General features: G+C 41.8%; 1 protein-coding gene across 4 annotated transcripts in view; it reads right to left on the minus strand.

The window, feature by feature from the left end:
- The window catches only part of MCTP2 (multiple C2 and transmembrane domain containing 2), a 196,693-nt gene that overhangs the window by 112,411 nt on the left and 65,465 nt on the right, over positions 1 to 18,817 (minus strand). For 3 of the 4 annotated variants that reach the window (XM_072950717.1, XM_072950715.1, XM_072950716.1), the window contains 4 exons: positions 14,714 to 14,856; positions 13,872 to 13,948; positions 13,241 to 13,352; positions 8,789 to 8,824 (listed from right to left, as the gene is read on the minus strand). In XM_072950717.1, coding sequence (XP_072806818.1) covers positions 8,789 to 8,824; positions 13,241 to 13,352; positions 13,872 to 13,948; positions 14,714 to 14,856 — 368 coding nt within the window. Of the gene's footprint in view, positions 1 to 8,788; positions 12,792 to 13,240; positions 13,353 to 13,871; positions 13,949 to 14,713; positions 14,857 to 18,817 lie in introns of those variants that run through there. The other variant, XM_015234423.3, reaches the window with a different exon arrangement.

An 18,817-nucleotide genomic window follows, 5' to 3' on the forward strand; every position in this document is an offset into this window, starting at 1 on the left:
CAGAGGTAGAGAGAATAGTATATACTCAACCTCCACGCACTTATTCACCAGATTTGACATTTGGCAAATCTTATTTCATCTATCCCTTCACTATGTTTTTTCCTCCTGGTTGAAATTTTGAAAGCAAAATCCCTTTTTGTTCTTACATAAGCAGCATGCCAGATGCCAGGACCACAACTCCACACAAGTCACCTCAATTATCTTAGGGTTGTCAAACACCCAGGACGCATTCACATTTCCCTGAAGGTCCCACTGGTGTCTTTTAATGGTTAGTTTGTTGGAGTGAGGATCCTAACATGATCCACAGGCTGCGTCCAGTTGGTGGAGTTCATTCATGGTCTCCGTTTGATAAGTGACATGGCCCGAACACGGACAACTTCATTTGAGGGAAGACACGCGGGAGATGTCAAGCATTGCAGGAAAACAATGAGGTTCTAACACTGCATATTCATTCCTATCACCTGCTCAGTACATCTTCGAGGTCACTGAGGCATCCTTGTGCTGGGATACCCGTTAGTCACAATTTATCACAACAAACGGTACGTCAGTGCCATATTAATTATACGCCCGCTGACCTCATCCAACACACGATGCCCCATCACTCTTACTAACGGTGCCAAGCATTTCGTTGATCCTTTTATGACTCCCTTAAGTGAAGTCCATTTAAGGAAATCCATACTCCCGATTTCATATCCGTGTTAACTTTTCACTTGAAATTGAAATCCGCACATACATGCACATGCACACACACATACAAAGGGGTTTGGAGGCACTGAGACAGGGCAAGGATAGGAGATGGGAAAGGAATTAATTTAAAAGGAAGAAAAAGAAAAACCCTCTCTTCTGGAGAACACGCACAATTCTTTCTCTAACTTCTTGCAGTTGGGTTGTAGATAGAACATATTCCATAATGAAGGTTTATGAAATAAAGTTAACTAATTTTATATCTGCTAAAAACAACACACACCATCACAGTATGTAAACAGATACATAGATGTGTTTACAATCTGTATGTGTGCACATAAATGCAGATACATGTAACGCATTCTATAGCTTATTAAGTACACGGGCTGAAAACGTCTATCTTCAAAAAGAAAATGAGATTTTGATTCATAGGTCCTGTTGCAATTTCCTTTTTTATTTTTTCTTCTTCAAGTTTGACTTGCCAACCAACAAGCTAAAGCATGACCTGTCCCATGGCCATGCTTCAAAGTTCCGACAGATATATTCCTCCCCAAACACTGCAACTCTTTCAAAATCCTTTTTCTAAAGAAGGGAGTCAAGTCCACCCAGGATCAAAGGGCATCCTACAGTCTGGCAATTGCCTGAGAAAAATGGCAGTGCTTTCCATGAAATATGCTCTAAAATAATTTTGTGGCTTGGTATGTCCTAATTTCAAATTGGATGTTTATCTTGGAAAGGCTTCTATCTAACTTGTCCATAAAACAGCCCCACTTAGCTCTATGAGCTCTGTGAAAATGGAATCCGAAGCTGGTTATTAAGGGGGCCCAGAGATAGGTTCCATATGGCGGAACAGCATGGGAGAGCATGGCTAGGGCCTCCATCAGGCCCGGCTTGGCTGGAGCTCCTGATCTATCCACGGACACTCGTTGCATTAGGCTGTAACATCTGGATTATTGCTTGTAATGTCCCTGGGAAATATCCACTTTCCATCAAAGCCTTTATCTATCTCAGTCGGACTTTGAACATTTCAGTATTTAACGCAGTCATGTTTGATGTGACGGACTTGCTCTTTGCTGTCCAAGTTTTTTTTTTTTCCTCCTTACTAAAGGCAGGGTAGGAAAAGAGAAGTATTTATTGCACAGCACACAGATAGAAAAGAACACAAGACCTTTATTCCACTTATTTCACCTTAAATTATCTCTGCAAAGCCCACCGTTAGGTTATGTCCCAGTAAAGTTTCATCTGCAAGCGATGTAGTCTACGATGCCTGTATGAGCTTTAAAGACGTTCTTAATTACTTGCACATTTCTCTTCCACCCTTGAGACCCGGGATGAGGCTTTAGAGCTCTGTCTGTGGTTGGGGGCGGCGTCTGGACCATCCTGTGTGAGCTGGGACTCAGAGCCGGGCTCTCAAAATCTTTGGTGCTCTTCGAACACTCCCTTTTTCCCGGCCATAAATCAACTCCTCTGCACTCACTCTGTTAGCTCAATAGCTTGGGTTTTCGCGTCTGTGCCCGAGACTATAAGTGAAATTTGTCATCTTAATGCAGCTTGGAATGTGAAAGGAGAGAAGGAAATGACCCATCAGAGGAGGAGCCCATCCCCCTGAACTGCAACAAACACTGGGAGACAGAGCAAAGCTTCTGGGTCCTGACCCTCATTTCTCAGCAGACATAACGGATAAAATACAGTACATCAGGGTTTGGTTATTTCTCTCCCTTCTCCCAGGGGATCAGAACCTTTTACTATTTCTATGAAGGTTCATTCATAGGCTCTCTCCTCAGCCCTTACCCTGCCAAACCCACACCCATTCGTCTAAACAGAAAGGGTGACTTTCCTCTGAAACACACAAGTCAGTTACGACCAGTGAAGATAAGGTGGGGTTCTTCACTTAGAAATATGCTGGCTTTTGTAAAACATGCAACAGATTCCAAAACATTAAGTTACTTCTGGGTTATGAAAATTTCACCGGAAAGAAAGGGAGAGAGACGGGAAGTACAGACACTTCTGCTCCCTTCCAACAGGTGGAGAAATCTTGGGGGGGTTTCATCTGGGAATAAGCTCTCAAAGCAGTGAACAGATTGTCCATCCAGGGACCTATAAAACGGATTGCAGCTTGGCGACATACATTATTGGAGGATTTGGGCCAAGTGACATGCTGTGCTGGTTGGTGATGTGGACTCCAGGACCCTGATTTCTTGGTGGAAACCTCAGGATGATGGACATGTCAGTCCAGTGCCTCTTGTCTGTCCTGGGCCAGAAAGAGGGGCAGACAGGTCAGGAGTAAAGAAAGATCCTGCAAGAAGGACACGGAGTCCAGGAGCTGGGGCCACAGCCTGTGTCACCAAAAGCAACATGACATTCAGCGATGCCACGGTCCAGAAGCAACTATACTGACAAATACCATGGGCTAATGATTCAAAGCACTCCCATGGGTAAACAAAACACGAAACAGTACAAAAAATTTTTAAATTCAAAAGAAAGGCATTGAGAAAAGGCTTCCACAAGATTTTTCTAATAAATAGGCCTACCGACTGGTGCCAAACGTGGTACGGATACTTTTTAGGTCATCTCAGTGATGGAAGTTGAAAAAAATATGTGTTCCAACGCTGCCAATGCAACTTATTTTGACTCCAATTATTTTTCCTGAGTCGCTGTGAAAAAGTAGGTAGTCAGTGGAGACAAATGCATGGGGTGCAAAAAAAGAAAAGAGCTCTCTTTATAAGCAAAATGGATAGTAAACAAGATCCCAGTCACGTTGGCAATGCTTGGGAAAACGAAGGGAGAACATTTAGTCTATAAAAGGTTTCCCCGAAACAGCCCTTTCAGGCTTTTGCAGCATGTAAAGCTACTGCTCATTGTCAACAGCTTTTACAGCATGACATGAGAAGGTCCGCACATTCATGCAACAGGCTTCCAGAAAGTTCCTACCCGGCAGCTCCCTATATCATCTGAAGAGAACCCTGCAGGCATAAATTCTCCTGGAAATACACAAAAATCTTTGCATAGGACACAAAGAAAGCCTTCTAAACTTCCCACAGGAGCATGGACATGGAAGATGAGATTTATATTTGTAGGTGAAAACTCTACCACAGACCCGAGGATGTACAAACACATGAGCTATAAAAAAATTATATTACTTTTTAACGATGAGGGGATATCCCTGCTCAATTTCTTGCACTTGAAAATAAAAATCAGATGAAAAAAAAATAGATAAAGTCTATAAAGTCTCAATGACTCTCAGAGTTTAAGATCCAGGAGGAAAAACATGAAGGCCATATGATTTGAGAAGATTTTCCTTTTTGCCCTGACTTCCAGGAAGCTCAAGATTAAATGTTGGGCTTATATGCAATCATATTCATCCTCTGGTTAGTTCTTGATTGACGTGTGTCATCCTGCTGGCTTTCACGTCTCTGTTCCATGTTTCTATGTCTCCCATTCACTTAAAATAGGTCAGGGGCACCCCCATCCAGGACTGGGACTAGAGTGAGTTCAGGGAAGCAGTCGGGGTGAAGAATCTAAGGAGGTGCTCACTCTCGGGCTTCTGTGAGGGCAGGGCTGGCCCCCAAGCCTGAGTGCCTGCTCACATTGCTCACCTTAATCCCAGCCAAACTGCCCTACGAGACCTGCCCCTCATGGCATCTCGGGCTTGGTGTCCTACAGTTCCCAGCATCCCACATCAGACCCCAGTCCACACCAGTGGTTCCCAAACATGCATGGGCTTTGGAGTCACCTGGAGGGCTGGCTAAAAGACTGCCGGGCCCCACTCCAGGGTTTCCAATTCAAGAGGGGGCACACATTTGCATTTCCAACAATTTCCAGGTGATGCTGATGCTGCCGGGCCAAGCAGTCTGCTTAGAAAAGCCAATCGTTTGGAGCTGGTAACAGTTTGGTGCCCTTGCCATACACCGTGTTATTTTATAGATGTCAGGTCTCAGTCCACTGCCTCCTCCGATCTGGTGAGACTCACTGCAGTCAGCCTTCTCTGAAAGCTTTCTCTGCCCCCAGCCTTCAACCTGCCCACCTACCTGCAAAGCCAAGATAAGGGTCTAATCTCTGAATACCCTCATCTCTCTACACTCATCTCTCCTAAGAACCCATCAGTTAGGACGGCCAAGCCTTATTCATCTCCGAATTCCCAGGACAGTATTCCTGCCAATACCAGTGTGTTCAGTGAGAGATGTTTGGCCAAAACTGATTCTAATGTCATTGAGAAGAGAGAGATTTGAGGAACGGTTTTGGAAAGCAGTGGCTCTGTTCTTCTGGGCTGGAGCACACACAAGGTTTGACATTTCTAATAGATTCATGGTCCTACCTGAGCATGACTAAGAGCTGCAAACAGACGGGGCCGGCAGAGCCAAAGGCAAAAAGAGAAAGTGGGAAAGGGGAAAGAAGACAGGGAGGGCTAAACCTCAATTCGTGTAGAACCCTCCCATGTAATTCATGACTCTTACAAAGTCATGACACTAAAAGAAGTACCAGAAAAGCCTAAAGCAAGAGCGGAGGCCCTATATTTTGTAGGGGCATCCAACAGGAAAAGAGAGCCTTTCCAGGTATTGAGAACAGAGAACTGGTCTCACAGGGATGGACATGCTGAGACTCCAGACAGAGAAGACAGAGATCACGAAAGTAAGTGACTGTGGACAGCGGCCAGCACTCCTGGGCTGACGCAGCGGAGAGCAAACTTTTTCTGTAAAGGTCCAGATGGTAAGAATTCAGGTCTCTGTCCCAAATACTCCACTCTGCCATGTTAGCCAGAGGTGATGCATTCCAATAAACCTTTACTTGCAAAAGCAGACGCGGGGCTGGATCTTGCACTCAGGCTCAAGTTCAACCACCCTGGGGCTAGAGAGACAACAAAAAGAGCCAATGCCAGGTGGTAGAAGCTGGTAGAAGCTGAGATCACAGGAGGCCAGGCTAATGGAAGATGCAAAGGGTCCCAGACGTCTGAGACACCATGGGAAACAGGGAAAGGGGAGAATTCCTCAGCTTCCTCCTTTTCCTGCTCTATGGTACCCTACCAGTCCCTCTCACTGGACACAGCCAGCTGGAGGCCACCTGACGGGGGACGGAGAAGATGTACCCTGCAGTGATCGGCCTCCTCAAGAACAGGGAGGAAGAGAGACAGATGAATATGAAGCCAAATGGGCATCACCAGTCAACCAGTTTCATACAGAAAAAAATACTGCACCAGTACAGGGATGTCTTCTACCTTACCTGGAGGAAACATGACGCCATGAAACAGTGGGTCAACAATGGGTTAGAACAGATTCTGCATCTCAGTGCAAATTCATCTAAAATAAATAAAATCCGTAACTCAAAGGGCACTCTGGTCAGTCAGAACCCAGCCCAAACGGAAGTGCAGAGGGGGTGTGCGTATGTGTGTGCCGATTTCTGAACACCAAGAGCGATCTGTCCATTCCATTTCTTATCACCGTGCTTTCATCCCAGTCTCCAATTTGATGTAAGACAAGTAACTGTTTTTGTTTTTCTATTCCTGTAACTGTTACACACATTAGAAAGAGAGAAGTGAGGTTTGGAAACAGATCTATTCACAGAAGAGATGATGCATTGTAAATTTCTCAAGAAGAATCAGTTATCAGAATTCAGGCCCTTTTCAATCAAATTTTCAGTTCTCTCTTCAAAAGGCTCATCAGAAAGGAAACAGAGGCTTCTGGATGAAACCTAAATCTATTTTTTAAGGGCAACCTCTACGTATTTACTATTTTAAAATCAAAGTCAGTATTAAAATCAAGGGGACACTTTAGAAGACAGTGCACAAAGACCCTGCCATTCTAAGTCCCTTTGGAGGATGCAGAATTATAAACTTATGGGTTTAAGAAGCAATTATTTAAATAAAGTTAAGTTATTACAAGAATAAGATTGAGGTGAAAGGGGCAAGGACCTTTCCTAGGTAATCCATCACTGAGGACTAGTAAAATGTTTAGATCCTCATAGCTAAGTAATCTTCTTTATGTCAAACTTCTGTTACCTCATTTTTAAATATAATATGGAAATCCTAAAAAAAAAAAAAGAAGCTTAGAGTTTAAAAATACCGAGATAGGTTGATCAGGGTATTTTAACTACTTTCACAGAGGGTTCATCGCTGCGTCTACAGAACGTCCACGTGACTTCATTTTCATAAGCCAAATTAGAAGCAATCTCTCTTTCCTCTCCAAAACTGCCAACTCTAAGGAGCAAAAAGTCAGGGTAACGTTTGAAATTCTTCACCAATGCACAAATTGCATCTCTCCTGTTCAACCATGAGTAGCTTTCAAGGAGCTCTATTCATGTCTGGCTTCATTAAACATACATACTAGGTTTGGGCATTTATTAAGTCTCTGAGCCCAGCGCACTGAAGTCAAAATTCTAGAAGCTACAGTGAGAGGGAAAAAAAAGCAGATGGCAGCTCGGTGGAAAAGACACAACTCCGCCGTCCAGATATAAATACTGCTCTCCAGGACCCTCTGTTCCCTTCATATTTTTGATATCTTCATCCCGGCCGTCAACATTTTTTCTCTCCCTCCTCATGCCTTTGGCCCTTCTTCCATAACCTCTCCCGCCCTCCCTAGACTCCAATATTCCCCAAGCTCACAATTTTTCTTCCCAGCCTTTATGTTCTTCCACAAACTGCCAGGGCTCTTCCACAGGCCGGAGCTCCCTAACTAAAGATGGTTATTGATGTACCCTACCAGTGTTTTAGTGCAGCAGCAGAATCAATAAACCAGAAAATACTGCTTTGTCAGGCTTGGCCAGAGTGTGCTGGGGAGCTTTACTGCTTCGGATGGTTACAGAAACTCCGAGCACGGGAGAGGGAGAGCCGGGCTCCCCTCCGCGGACAGACGTGATGCTCTCCTACCCTCTAGTGACTACAAAGGAATAAGACAAAAGTTGGAGGCATTTTTGAGACTGCATCACAATGATGACTTATTGGCTCTTAATTTTATTTCTAAAACGAACCAGAGGCTTGGAAACCCTGTGAACTGGTGGGGTAATAAAGTATCTCAGCCTAGTTATTTTTAAAGTACTCCAAACACAAAGGATATGCACTTTAGGAAGAGTCAGAACTTTTGAGTCCTTTGGATTTTAAAAAGCGAGGTTTGGAAAGTTTGCCTTTCTTCTTAAATGACTAGTTCTAGTCAGGTTCCAAATCTCATTTTCTCTCCCTTTCTCTTCTTTCACATACACACACTCTTACAAACTCACGAAATCTTTGTTTCAATCTCTTTATTTTACAGAGAAGTAAATAACCAAAGTGCAGCGAGGTTGGAGAACAGAGCCGTCATACGTCTGGGTGCCTGTGTGTGTTTGTAAATAAATGCACATACAGGGACCGCCAACACGCCCCTCCTCAGACACAGACACATCCCAGCCACCTCCACGTGGCTTACCCCTTTTTTAAAAGTAACAGAGCTGCTGAATTAAGTCATAAATCATTTTGGGGGGTTTCATTTTTTTACCTCTATACTAATTTTGACATTCAGTCACTCCAGTCACAATGTGCCAACTTTATAACCTGATATTTTAATAATGCACTCCTACCTTGCTACACTTAGACTTTTTATAAGTTGAACCGAAGTGTATAATTGCTTCAAAGATAATAACAGTGTGAAAAATCACCAGTATTTCAGGAAGGAATCTTTAAAGAAACTTTCACCCAAAAAAAAAAAAAAGGTAAAAAATAAAAGTAATGTTAAAAAAAGATTTATAAAATATCCCACTCATTCCCCTCCATTCATCTTTTCATCACCCCTATAACACCAAAGCTGGTTTCCACCTAATGGTAAATAACTTCCTAAAGGACTAAATCTAACCACACTCCACTCCAAATAATTCAAGCTTAATGAAGTGTAACATTCTAACATGGCCGGTACATATAAAATGTCACCTCTAAAACAAGTGTCAGTTCAAACATCTGGCTATGCCCTTATTAAATGAAATTTTAAAGGAGAGATTGCTTCATGTTTATTCTTAACAGCAGCAAGAGGCAAAGAAAGCTGGTACACATAAAGGTTGGCTGCTATCAGCCATGCATACATTGTGTTTGCTACAAAGATAAAACTTTTTAACCAAATGATGTCAAGAGAAAAACAGCTGTATTTACCTTGCTGGCACTTAACCGCTTCCGATTGGACCAACGCTAAGGATTATGTCCGTTGAACGATGGAAAAGAGCAAAATAAAAGAGAGAAACAGGGCCGTTAACAACGGGATTGTATTATCATGTTAGATGGTGCAGAATGCATTACAGACAATGGACACTCAAGTTCTGAGGCTACAGAGAAAATACATTTGAGCAAGAAAGTAATTAGAAACAGGAAAAAAATCACATTTCTGTGGTGTGTTCCCACATCTCCCAATATCCAATAAGGAACAGACAAAGACATACAAATACTGCTCAGTCCTTACAAGTATATTCATGTTTTTATTTGCCTGAAAACACTATAATTTTACTGCTAAAAGCAAACTGGAAAGGCAGATTTCTCCTTCCTAAAATATTCCGATAGGCTGATGAAAATGTTTAAGAAAATCATGGCCAAAGTTAGTTTATGTTCAGGTTTCCATAGTTGTCGATACTAGGGGAAAAAAAGTGACTCCATTTTCCTCTGCTGATTAAATCTCAACATTCAAAATAATAGGGAAAAGCAATCTGGGTCATTCCTGCACGGTTAAGAAAAACAGGCTCATGCAGCACTGAGGGAGGGAAGGAAAAAGGTTCTGAACAGCAAGGAACTCCACCACCGTGTCTTTGATCTCTCATTTGTCATGCTAAGGCGTTGGAATTTCGGCTACAATTAAAATTCTCTCCTAACAAAATCCTCTCATTACTCCTGTCACCGTCCAGCACTGTGAAGCTCTACTCTGGCTGGTTAACCAGCTAACTGGATGTTAAAAGTTGGATAAATTCGGGAGATTACAACTCAATTATGAGTCTCATCGAGCAGACCACGTGAACTGCTATGCTTAAGGAAAAAGTACCTTTAGGCAGATGACCTATCCACTTTGCCAACACGTCTCCCCGATAAATTAGAAACCAGAAAATAAACAGTCTTTGGGGGAAATCCACTTATATTCCAGTGATCAGCAACTAGAAATGCTAGTACAGAAATGACTTTAAAAATATTCGTTAAAAACACTCCCCCCGGTGAAACTGAAAGTTTGCCACCCAGCACACGACACAGAGGTAGGGGTACTACATTCTGGGTGCGACAATCAGTTCTTTCTGTATTTTCCCAACAACAAAATTGACAAATATTTCCACCCAAAACCACCACTAAAATTCATTACCATCTTATAGGCATACACGTGGCTATTCCTAAACAACTTTATCTACCAGATGCTCAGCACTACATTTGATAATCTTGATCCTCACAAACCTATACAGCAGATGATCTTTGTTTAAAATCCCCATTTCACACCTGAGGACATTGTGGCTGAGAGACGTCGAGGAGTTCTGTGAATCTAACCGGATCACTTCACCTCTCAAAACTGAAAAGCAGCAGAGTCGGGATTCAAACCCAGGTTGTCTGATGACAGAGGCCATAGTTCTAACTACAATTCCATTTTTGCCAAGAAAAAAGAGACAGAAAGCAGGTCTGTCGGTCTTCCAGGCAGCACCTTACCTTCGAACTACAAACACGCCCGTGTGCACTGAAATCCCTGGACATGAGGGTGCATTCACGGGCTTAATGCAGATGTTACAATTTTTATCAGCTTGGCTCTAAAGCAACAAAGACTGCCTCACTGATGACAGGAAGAAAGTTGGGTACAAAACCCAGACTGCAAATCGAAATCTCTCCACCAGGGTTTAAATTAACACGGAAACTTACAAACAAATTATCCGTAAATAACCTCAAGTTTCCTGTGTTAGGTATCCCCGTTTAAAATCCCAATATAAGACTATCCTTGGGGAGTGGGAGGATATAGCACAGTGGTAAAGTGTGTGCTTAGTGTGTGTGAGGTCCAGGGTTCAATCCCCAGTACCTCCAATAAAAAAAAATCAAAATAAGAAATTTTTTAAAAAAGGGTATCTTTAAATATTAACTTCAACTCAATGAAAAGAGCAAGAATTTTCTGATATTCACTCTATCCAAAGGGCCCCCGCGATGCACTGTGTGTTGAATAACCACACGTGGCCCAGGAGGAAGCATTCCTTGCTCAGGTACACTTTAATCAACTATACAAATAGCAGAATAATACTACCAATCAGTACAAATGAGGGCAGGCAGGGTTTTCTACAATACCCCAAAAAATATACAGATAATAAATACAACGTACAGAAGGCCACTGCTGGGCAGGCAAAAAACAAAGAAAATGAGAAACTGTGTGAACACACAGATCTCACGCACAGTCGAAAAAGTTCCAAAAACAGGAGGGGAGGGAGTCCAAGGAAATAAAGGGCCAAACTAAGATGACAGGGGGAAGGGTGTAGCTCAAGTGGCAGAGCGCATGCTTAGCACGCATGAGCTCCTGGGTTCGATCCCCAGTACATCCTCTAAAAATAAACAAACCTAATTACCTTCCCCCTCAATGCCAAAATAAAATAAATAATATAGTAATAAATAAATACATTTTTTTTTAAAAAAACAAGAGTTAAAAAAAAAACTAAGATGACAAATGTGGCTCCTTTTAGGGCTCTGAAAAAGGTGTTCTCTGAAATGTTTTCCAAAAACAAATTGAAGCCGCATCGGGTATTAACTGCTCTGCAATTTGAAATACATTTTAATAGAAATGGCACTGCTTAAAAACTCCAAATTTTGGCAATATTTAAATATATGTTAAGTGCCAGTATTACTGCTCAACATGATCCACTACACTACAGAAAAATTCCCAAGCGGAATAAATATGCAGCTATCTTCATGAGGTCATCATCTAACTTGACAAACCCCACTTATATGTGTAATAAATTTCAGAACTTAAATCAGCCGGCAATTGCTCGACCATGTGGCAAAGAATTCTTATTTACATTGCATGTTATTTTGAACCTGGCATCCAGATCAAGGGACCGGTCACCTGCTGGATGCACTGGCACTGAATCTGATGGCAATACCTTCAAGACTAAGAGAAGTTAAGGGAAATCCCTCCTTCATTATGTTGGAGGGTGGGATTTGCCATCTATAAAATACTAGATATAAAATATTACTCTATATAAAATGGATAAACAACAGGGTCCTATTCTGTAGCACAGGGAACTATATTTGATGCCTTGTAATAGCCAATAATGAAAAAGAATATGAAATGGAATATATACATACATATGTATATAACTGAATCATTGTTCTGTACACTGGAAATTGACACAAAAGTGTAAACCGATCATACTTCATAAAAAATTTTTCTTAAATAAAATTTTTAAAATTACAAAAAAAACAACATCAACAGAAGACATTTTAACATCAAAATATCAAGTTTGAACAGCGCTACTTCTTAAACAATTACTAAATGGAGGTCTTCCTCACCCCCTACCAGTTATCAGCAAGTAAATACTCATGAGTAAAGAATTCAAATTACAAATACCAACTGTTTAGTTGACCCTCTAGCAACTGAAAAGTCACTGTGCAGCTCCTTTGTGCTCCTTTAAGCTGTCTTCAGTGTTTTCACTAGTAAATCAGCCATGATTTTCATCATGAAAATAAATTACAACTAACAGCAAAGGTGATGTCAAAATGAAGAATATTCTCCACACTGACCCCACTGACTCAATTCAGGAGGTACTGTTGGAGCCTAATTTATAAACAGGCTTCAGGTTTTTATACCAGATTCTAAACATGCTTAAATTTTAACACATCTTAGTCCTTTTTCAGCTGGCTGCTTTTAGTTGGCTTTTAAAGCACCTTTCAAATAAGTTACAGTCAAAGATGCTTTCGTTTCCATTTTAATTCTTGGAACTGTAAATTACAATCCCAGCATATAACGTAAGATTATGGTTTGTAGTCACATATTTGCTCCTAAAAACAGAGCCTCGATCATACTGTCACAAAATTCAATGCTTTTTTGATGTCAATAGGTAGTGCATTCACTAGAGATTTCCATGCAACAGACCAGAGGATGTTAAAATGTGTAGTTTCCCTGAAGTACCCTCAGTAGAAAAGTTGGTAGCTAAAAGAAAAAGGAAGAAGACAAAAAAAAAAAAAAAGGAAATGCTGCAAACATAGACTTAATACAACACAATATTAAATCCTAGGAATGGGTTTTCATAACTGAATAGTACCTAAGTCATCCAGTACCTAAGAAAATAGTAAATGGAAACCTTAAAACTTAGTCAAAGTCTATTTTTACAGGATGACTTGTCACAAGCAAACCATAAGAAGCATATACATTTAATAATAGCTATATTCTTCACACCCCCTAGCCAAAAATAGACATCATTTCTGAATGAATTTTCTTCCCAGATTTCTAAAAGAAAGGATGTATATTATCCCACGCAGGTACCTTAAGTCTCCGTACAATCATTCTGCCTACCCAAGTAACTATGCAAGGGTCAGTCACATGGCAAGCCATTCATCAAAGACAAACTGCAGTGAAGGATTTTTTAAAAAACAGAAGGCAACACTCACGTGTCTCTTGAAATCACCCTGTTTTACTACTAGGTTCAGATTTAACACAATGACTCCCATGTCATCTTCTAAACTGTTTGGATCCTCCAGTTTTAAAATATGCTCAGTCGTTCTACAAGCAAAAAGGAACAAATGATGTTAGCCTTGGTCGGTCGCACTTTACAGCCTTGTGATACATCAGGAGCTTACGGTAAACGTCTCCTACTTCCAAATGAGGGTGAGCCTCAAGTTACAAAAGCACCAAATTCAGTGAAAATAAATCATCTTCAGGGCAGAGAAACTGTTTGGCATGGCCTAATTCAACAGTTCTTCAGCTGAATTCTTTCCCGCTTGTACCCAAATAAAATGTAAATATTGGTTTTAATTTTAAGTAGATTAATGAGCCTGAATATCAACAGATGAAAGTACAAAATCCAATACATATTTTAGAACACATTACGGAAGATTTAATATCCGACCAGTATATAACTGGGAGCTAAAAAAGCAAAAATCAAAGAAAAACTTACACTGTTTTTGAAAAACTTACCTTTTAAAGCACTCTTTCATTTATTCAGATTCTATCTTGTCATTTGCTTATCTTGCGTTCCCTCTAAAATTCACTAATAACAAGTAGAAGCTAAAATTACAATACCTGTTAAGCTCAAGGTCACTGAGCAGGACAAAGGAAGAGCCCATGAAATCAGACGACGTTAAATCCCGATCATATACCTACAATGAGGGGGAGGCCAGTAACAAACACATTAATCAGGTAAACCAACTGGGTTTATCAAGTTATTAATAAATGCAATGGGCTGGGAATTTTGAATTCAGTCTTCTAGATCTAAAAATAACTCGTACGGTTAAAGAGAAATTTAGCCGAGACGATGGAGTGAACAAAATTATTCAAACCTGTGCGTTTTTCCTTACCAAGGCCAAAATAACAGCAGAAAATACGTTTAAGGAGGTATTCATATGCATTAAAATGTTATGCACAATGGACCACTCGCTGTAGTTTCAATGGTCTTTCATTAAAATTGAGAATTTTCCACAGTGAGCAAATCCGCCAATTAAATAGAAATTTGCTAAATATTCTACAGCAATCCCATTCTGCACTCAACTCATGCAGTTTTAACCCAGATGTTAGAGTAGTTGAAGCTTACAACCGGTAGCTTAAAGCTCTATTAAGTATAAAGTTATTGCTAATGAGAAAGGCTTCAGTACTTGTCACCACTGCACTGGCAGTAATAATTCTTCCACATTCAGTAAGTTTAAAAGCAATCAATGGAGAGATTATTTTCACTCTGATTGAGAGAAACATACAGTTTTGACAAAGGGTATAAAGAACCCCCTTCCATACTTAGTTTTTTAACCCAGTGCTGGGAATGATAAAAGAATTCCTTTGGGGAAGTTGACTTTTCAGAGGGCCAATATCGCTGAGAAAAAAAATGTTTTTTTTTTAACACAAAAGCAGATTTGAAAGTCATCTGTGATTACCTTCACACGGAGCTTTTGATCAAGGCTTTGTATTGGCAATACAACTATCTCATCCCAAACGGGGTTCAAGTTCTTATATATGACTTTACTTTTGTACAGAGTCTTCCCATTCAGCTTAAATTTCACATAGGGATCACTCGTGCCTTTAAAAGAAAAAGAGAGCAAGACAGGTTTTAAAAATGTACGTAAAAGCCTCGGATCTCCGTTAAGTAAAGCTTTCTCTCCACACTCTCCAGGCTCAAGAGCACTTTGCTGCACACGCCCAGAACAAATGTCTCCCTGTGCGGAGACTGAGGGCCCCAGAGGTGGAGAGGAGAGAGCAACGAAACCACCTGGGGTAAATGACTGGTTCGTCTCTGCCTTCAGTGCCGGCATATAAACCGGCTCCTGGAGCTTTTTCTGTTTTGTTTCATTGTGGGGATGTCATCACTGCCCGACCCACAAAAATTCAAGAAATCAAATCCACCAGCTCCAGCCAACAGTGTCAGGAGTCCTGGGGGGAAGCCCAGCCCTTCCTAAGAATGGCAGTGAGTCAGTCGATGAAAATGGAAAGAAACCATTGCAGACATGTGGCCAGATGGCTGACTTGACAGAACCCGGTACTTTATAATCATAATCCATCCATCCGTCTCTGGAACCGCTGGTTTAAAAGATGGGGCGACAGAACTTGGACGGGAACCGGGGCGTAGAGATTAACCTGACAGGGCTGCCCATTCTTCCTCGCCTCCTGCACCTGCAGGGAAGCTGAGAACACTCCTCCCCACCCCTGGCCAGCTGAAGCCCCCATGAGCCGACACCAGGCCCGACATCCCTGACCCACCGGCTCCTCCCGGGGAGCTTTGAAACAGATGCCAAAGGGAATGAATAATGTCCCACTAGCCACTCTGTCCAAAGCAGAAAGAAGGGCCGATGACGCGCCCTTCTCCACACTTTTCAGATCAACTGAGGAAAAAAAAAATTTGCCCACAAACACAGTGCGAGGATGATGTGTTGTGCATGTGTGTTACACGCATGCAAGCATGCCTTCATGCCAGGGACACACAACCCTGCCAGAGACACGCTTTCCATTAATCCCTCGTGAATGATGAGTAAAGAAGACACAAATGAATGATAATCCCTGAGGGCATCAATGAAGGCCGGCCGATAATGCTAGGACAGAAGAAAAAAATCCAATTTGGGGAGGTGTGCTAGTATAATTCATTGTGAAACTGACTGTGGACAAGCGCTCAAAGGCTAACAGTCTGTTTAGTTCGCTGACAAATTCCAGGTGCCTTGGCCAGGGCCCAATACAGACCTCCACCGATTTACCGACATGAGTTCTTGATATTAAAGTCAAGCTCATACAGTCTAAAAATATTACATCAATTATTACAGTAAGCAGGCTACTCTGCCACAAACATGGCCAACTCGTTACCACCCACCATTAATTATCTCAATCATCTTTTTCAGCTCTTTCTTCGGTTTTTATTTAGCGGCAGGAATGAAATGACTGAAAATGAACACAGTACACATCCCAACTCTTTTAAGTGTATGTAACAGCACTGGAGCAAGTAACACACATTGTTTAGAGGTCTTCATGGATTAACCCAGGTATCATTTTGATCACTCAGCCATTCCAGTACTGCAAGGCCACTAACTTTAAAAACCAAGAAATTAAACTACAAATATACACACATACTTCTCCAACTCTCACGTTTTAAGTGTGGAGGTAAGACATAGTAAACAATCATATGGTTACCCGGGGAAGCAGGTGGGAAGGGATAAATTTGGGAGTTTGAGATTCACAAATGTTAGCCACGAAACATAAAAATAGATTTATAAAAAACCCAAATTTCTTCCGTATCGCACAGGGAACTATATTCCATATCTTGTAATAATAACCTTTAATGAAAAAGAATATGAAAGTGAATCTATGTATGTATATGACCGGGACATCGTGCTGAACACCAGAAATTGACACACTGTAACTGACTATACTTCTGTAACAAAAGTAGATAAATCAGTTTGGCGACAAAGGGGCAGAAACCCAGTCATCTTTTATCTTAAACCTGGACACACGCAGGCGCACCTGTGCCACGTTAAGCAGCAGTTCTGAGCAGGACAGTAAAAATGAAGGCATTCACAGCCGTTCAGTGCAACAGCCACAAGTGAGTGAGTCCACTGCCCACCCAGCCCCGTTCCCCTCCCCCCAGCTTTTATAGTCCAAGAGAACATCTCTGGCAAGTCAGATTTTAACAATCGTTTTGATATAGATATATAAAAAAAAAGTGAGGGAAAAACCATAATAAAAAGAGGCCTTTAATTAGATGAAATTGCCACTCTGGGATCAGGCCTTCATGCCTGTCAGCACGCTCTCAAAATAAACATCTCAAAACTAGGCCTCGGTGGTGTCACTTTCTCACAGGCAAAGCACACTGGGTAATCCCCAGGCATCTTGACAGCTACATAATGTTCAAGCTGTTTCACGGGTGAATGGCCGCTGTTGCGTGAAAGAAAATATTAATGTCTAGAATTCACAGAAAAAGGGACCAGGGTTTACCAAGCCAAACAAGCAAAGAGGGTGTCAAGTTAGTGCGGCGTTAATTGTTGGGGAAAATTTGAGAAGGGGGGGAGGGGGCACATGGTGATTTTTTTTTTTTCTCTCTGAGCCTAAGTGCCTCACTGTCAGGGAAGTGACATCTCAACTAGGCAGGTTCTGAAAAGGGGTCGCTGCTCGGGAATGCAGCTCCCAGATGGCCCAGATGACGAGATGACACCTGAATGGGTGGACTCTGACCTTTTTCACTGGGCGCTTCGTGAACAACGAGGCTCTGTGGAAGCGACAGGTAGTGTGGTACTTGGGGAGAGGGAAGCTAGGAGGCCAGAGGCTGTGCCTCCGTCCTGGGGCGGCCACCAGCTCTGCCACGTGGACTCAGCGGAGTCACACAGCTTCAAATTTAGAATATCCAGGCTTCTTAAGCATCAATGGCCAGCGTTTCCTGCTCCGTTCAAAATGCACTATGGTTCTCTGCATGCCGAGAGATTACCACCAGTCACCGGTCCTCCGACAAAGCTGGACCAATTTCCCCCGACAACAGGGTGTGACGGTCCTTATTTCTGCTCACGCTCGATGACACCTGGGACCGTCACAGCTCCCCTGACCCTGTAACTGTCAGGCCTGCCAATGTCGCTCACGTGCCACAAACACGGGTTGCTTCAGAGCGTGGCTCCGGGCTAGGGGATCTGGGCGATGACAGAGGAAGATGGATCCCACATCCTTTCCTTCTGCACCTGGCGGGCAGCGGGCAGACCATACATGTAACACAAGGCCCAAGAGGTAAGTGTCCGCATAGACTAGAAGTCAGGGGTTATGTTAGTTCACAGGGGGGAGAGATGAGCTCTAGCTGGGGTATCAGTGGAGGCTGAAATACGGGAGATGGGGATTGAAACACGGACGGGTCTGACCACACAGAGGAGGACTGAGGCCATTTCAGCTGGAGGAATTGGAACTGAAAGGGGAAAGAAGACAAGACGGCTAGATGTGTGTGGTACTAAGCAAGCATTTCAATTTATCCAGAAATAAAGGGGAAAATATGTATATAATGAGAAAGTTTTAAAAAACCAATTTTGAGTCAGAGACTAAAGTAGCCTAAAATAGAAAAATCAGGAGCTTAGTTTTTGTTCTTTAAGAAATATAGAGTGGTTTTATTTTCCTATTGTCTTTTGTTTTAATGTTTTCACAAGTGTGGTACATGCACATGACTCTGAAAGGTATAAAAAGAAAACTTGCCATAACCTTTCCTCATTCCCATTCCTCTAATGCACTAAGTGTTTGAGGGTTTTATCAAAAAAAAGAAAAACAAAACAAAACAAACAAAAAAAAACCCAGTTGTAATTATATTAAAATGCACTGGACTCATTGCATTCACAGTGAAAGTATTATGAATCTCTGTTCATATCAGCAATACAGATTCACCATTTTCTTTATCAACTGCATATATTTTCAACGTATTGTTGTACCTTAACTTACGTTAACAAATAACGAACATTGACATCACCTCCGATTTTTTTTTTTTTTACTAGCGTAAACAATACTACAACAAGCATCCTTGTCTGACTATCTTG

Source organism: Vicugna pacos, chromosome 27 (genome assembly GCF_048564905.1).
Source record: "Vicugna pacos chromosome 27, VicPac4, whole genome shotgun sequence".
Taxonomy (NCBI): domain Eukaryota; kingdom Metazoa; phylum Chordata; class Mammalia; order Artiodactyla; family Camelidae; genus Vicugna; species Vicugna pacos.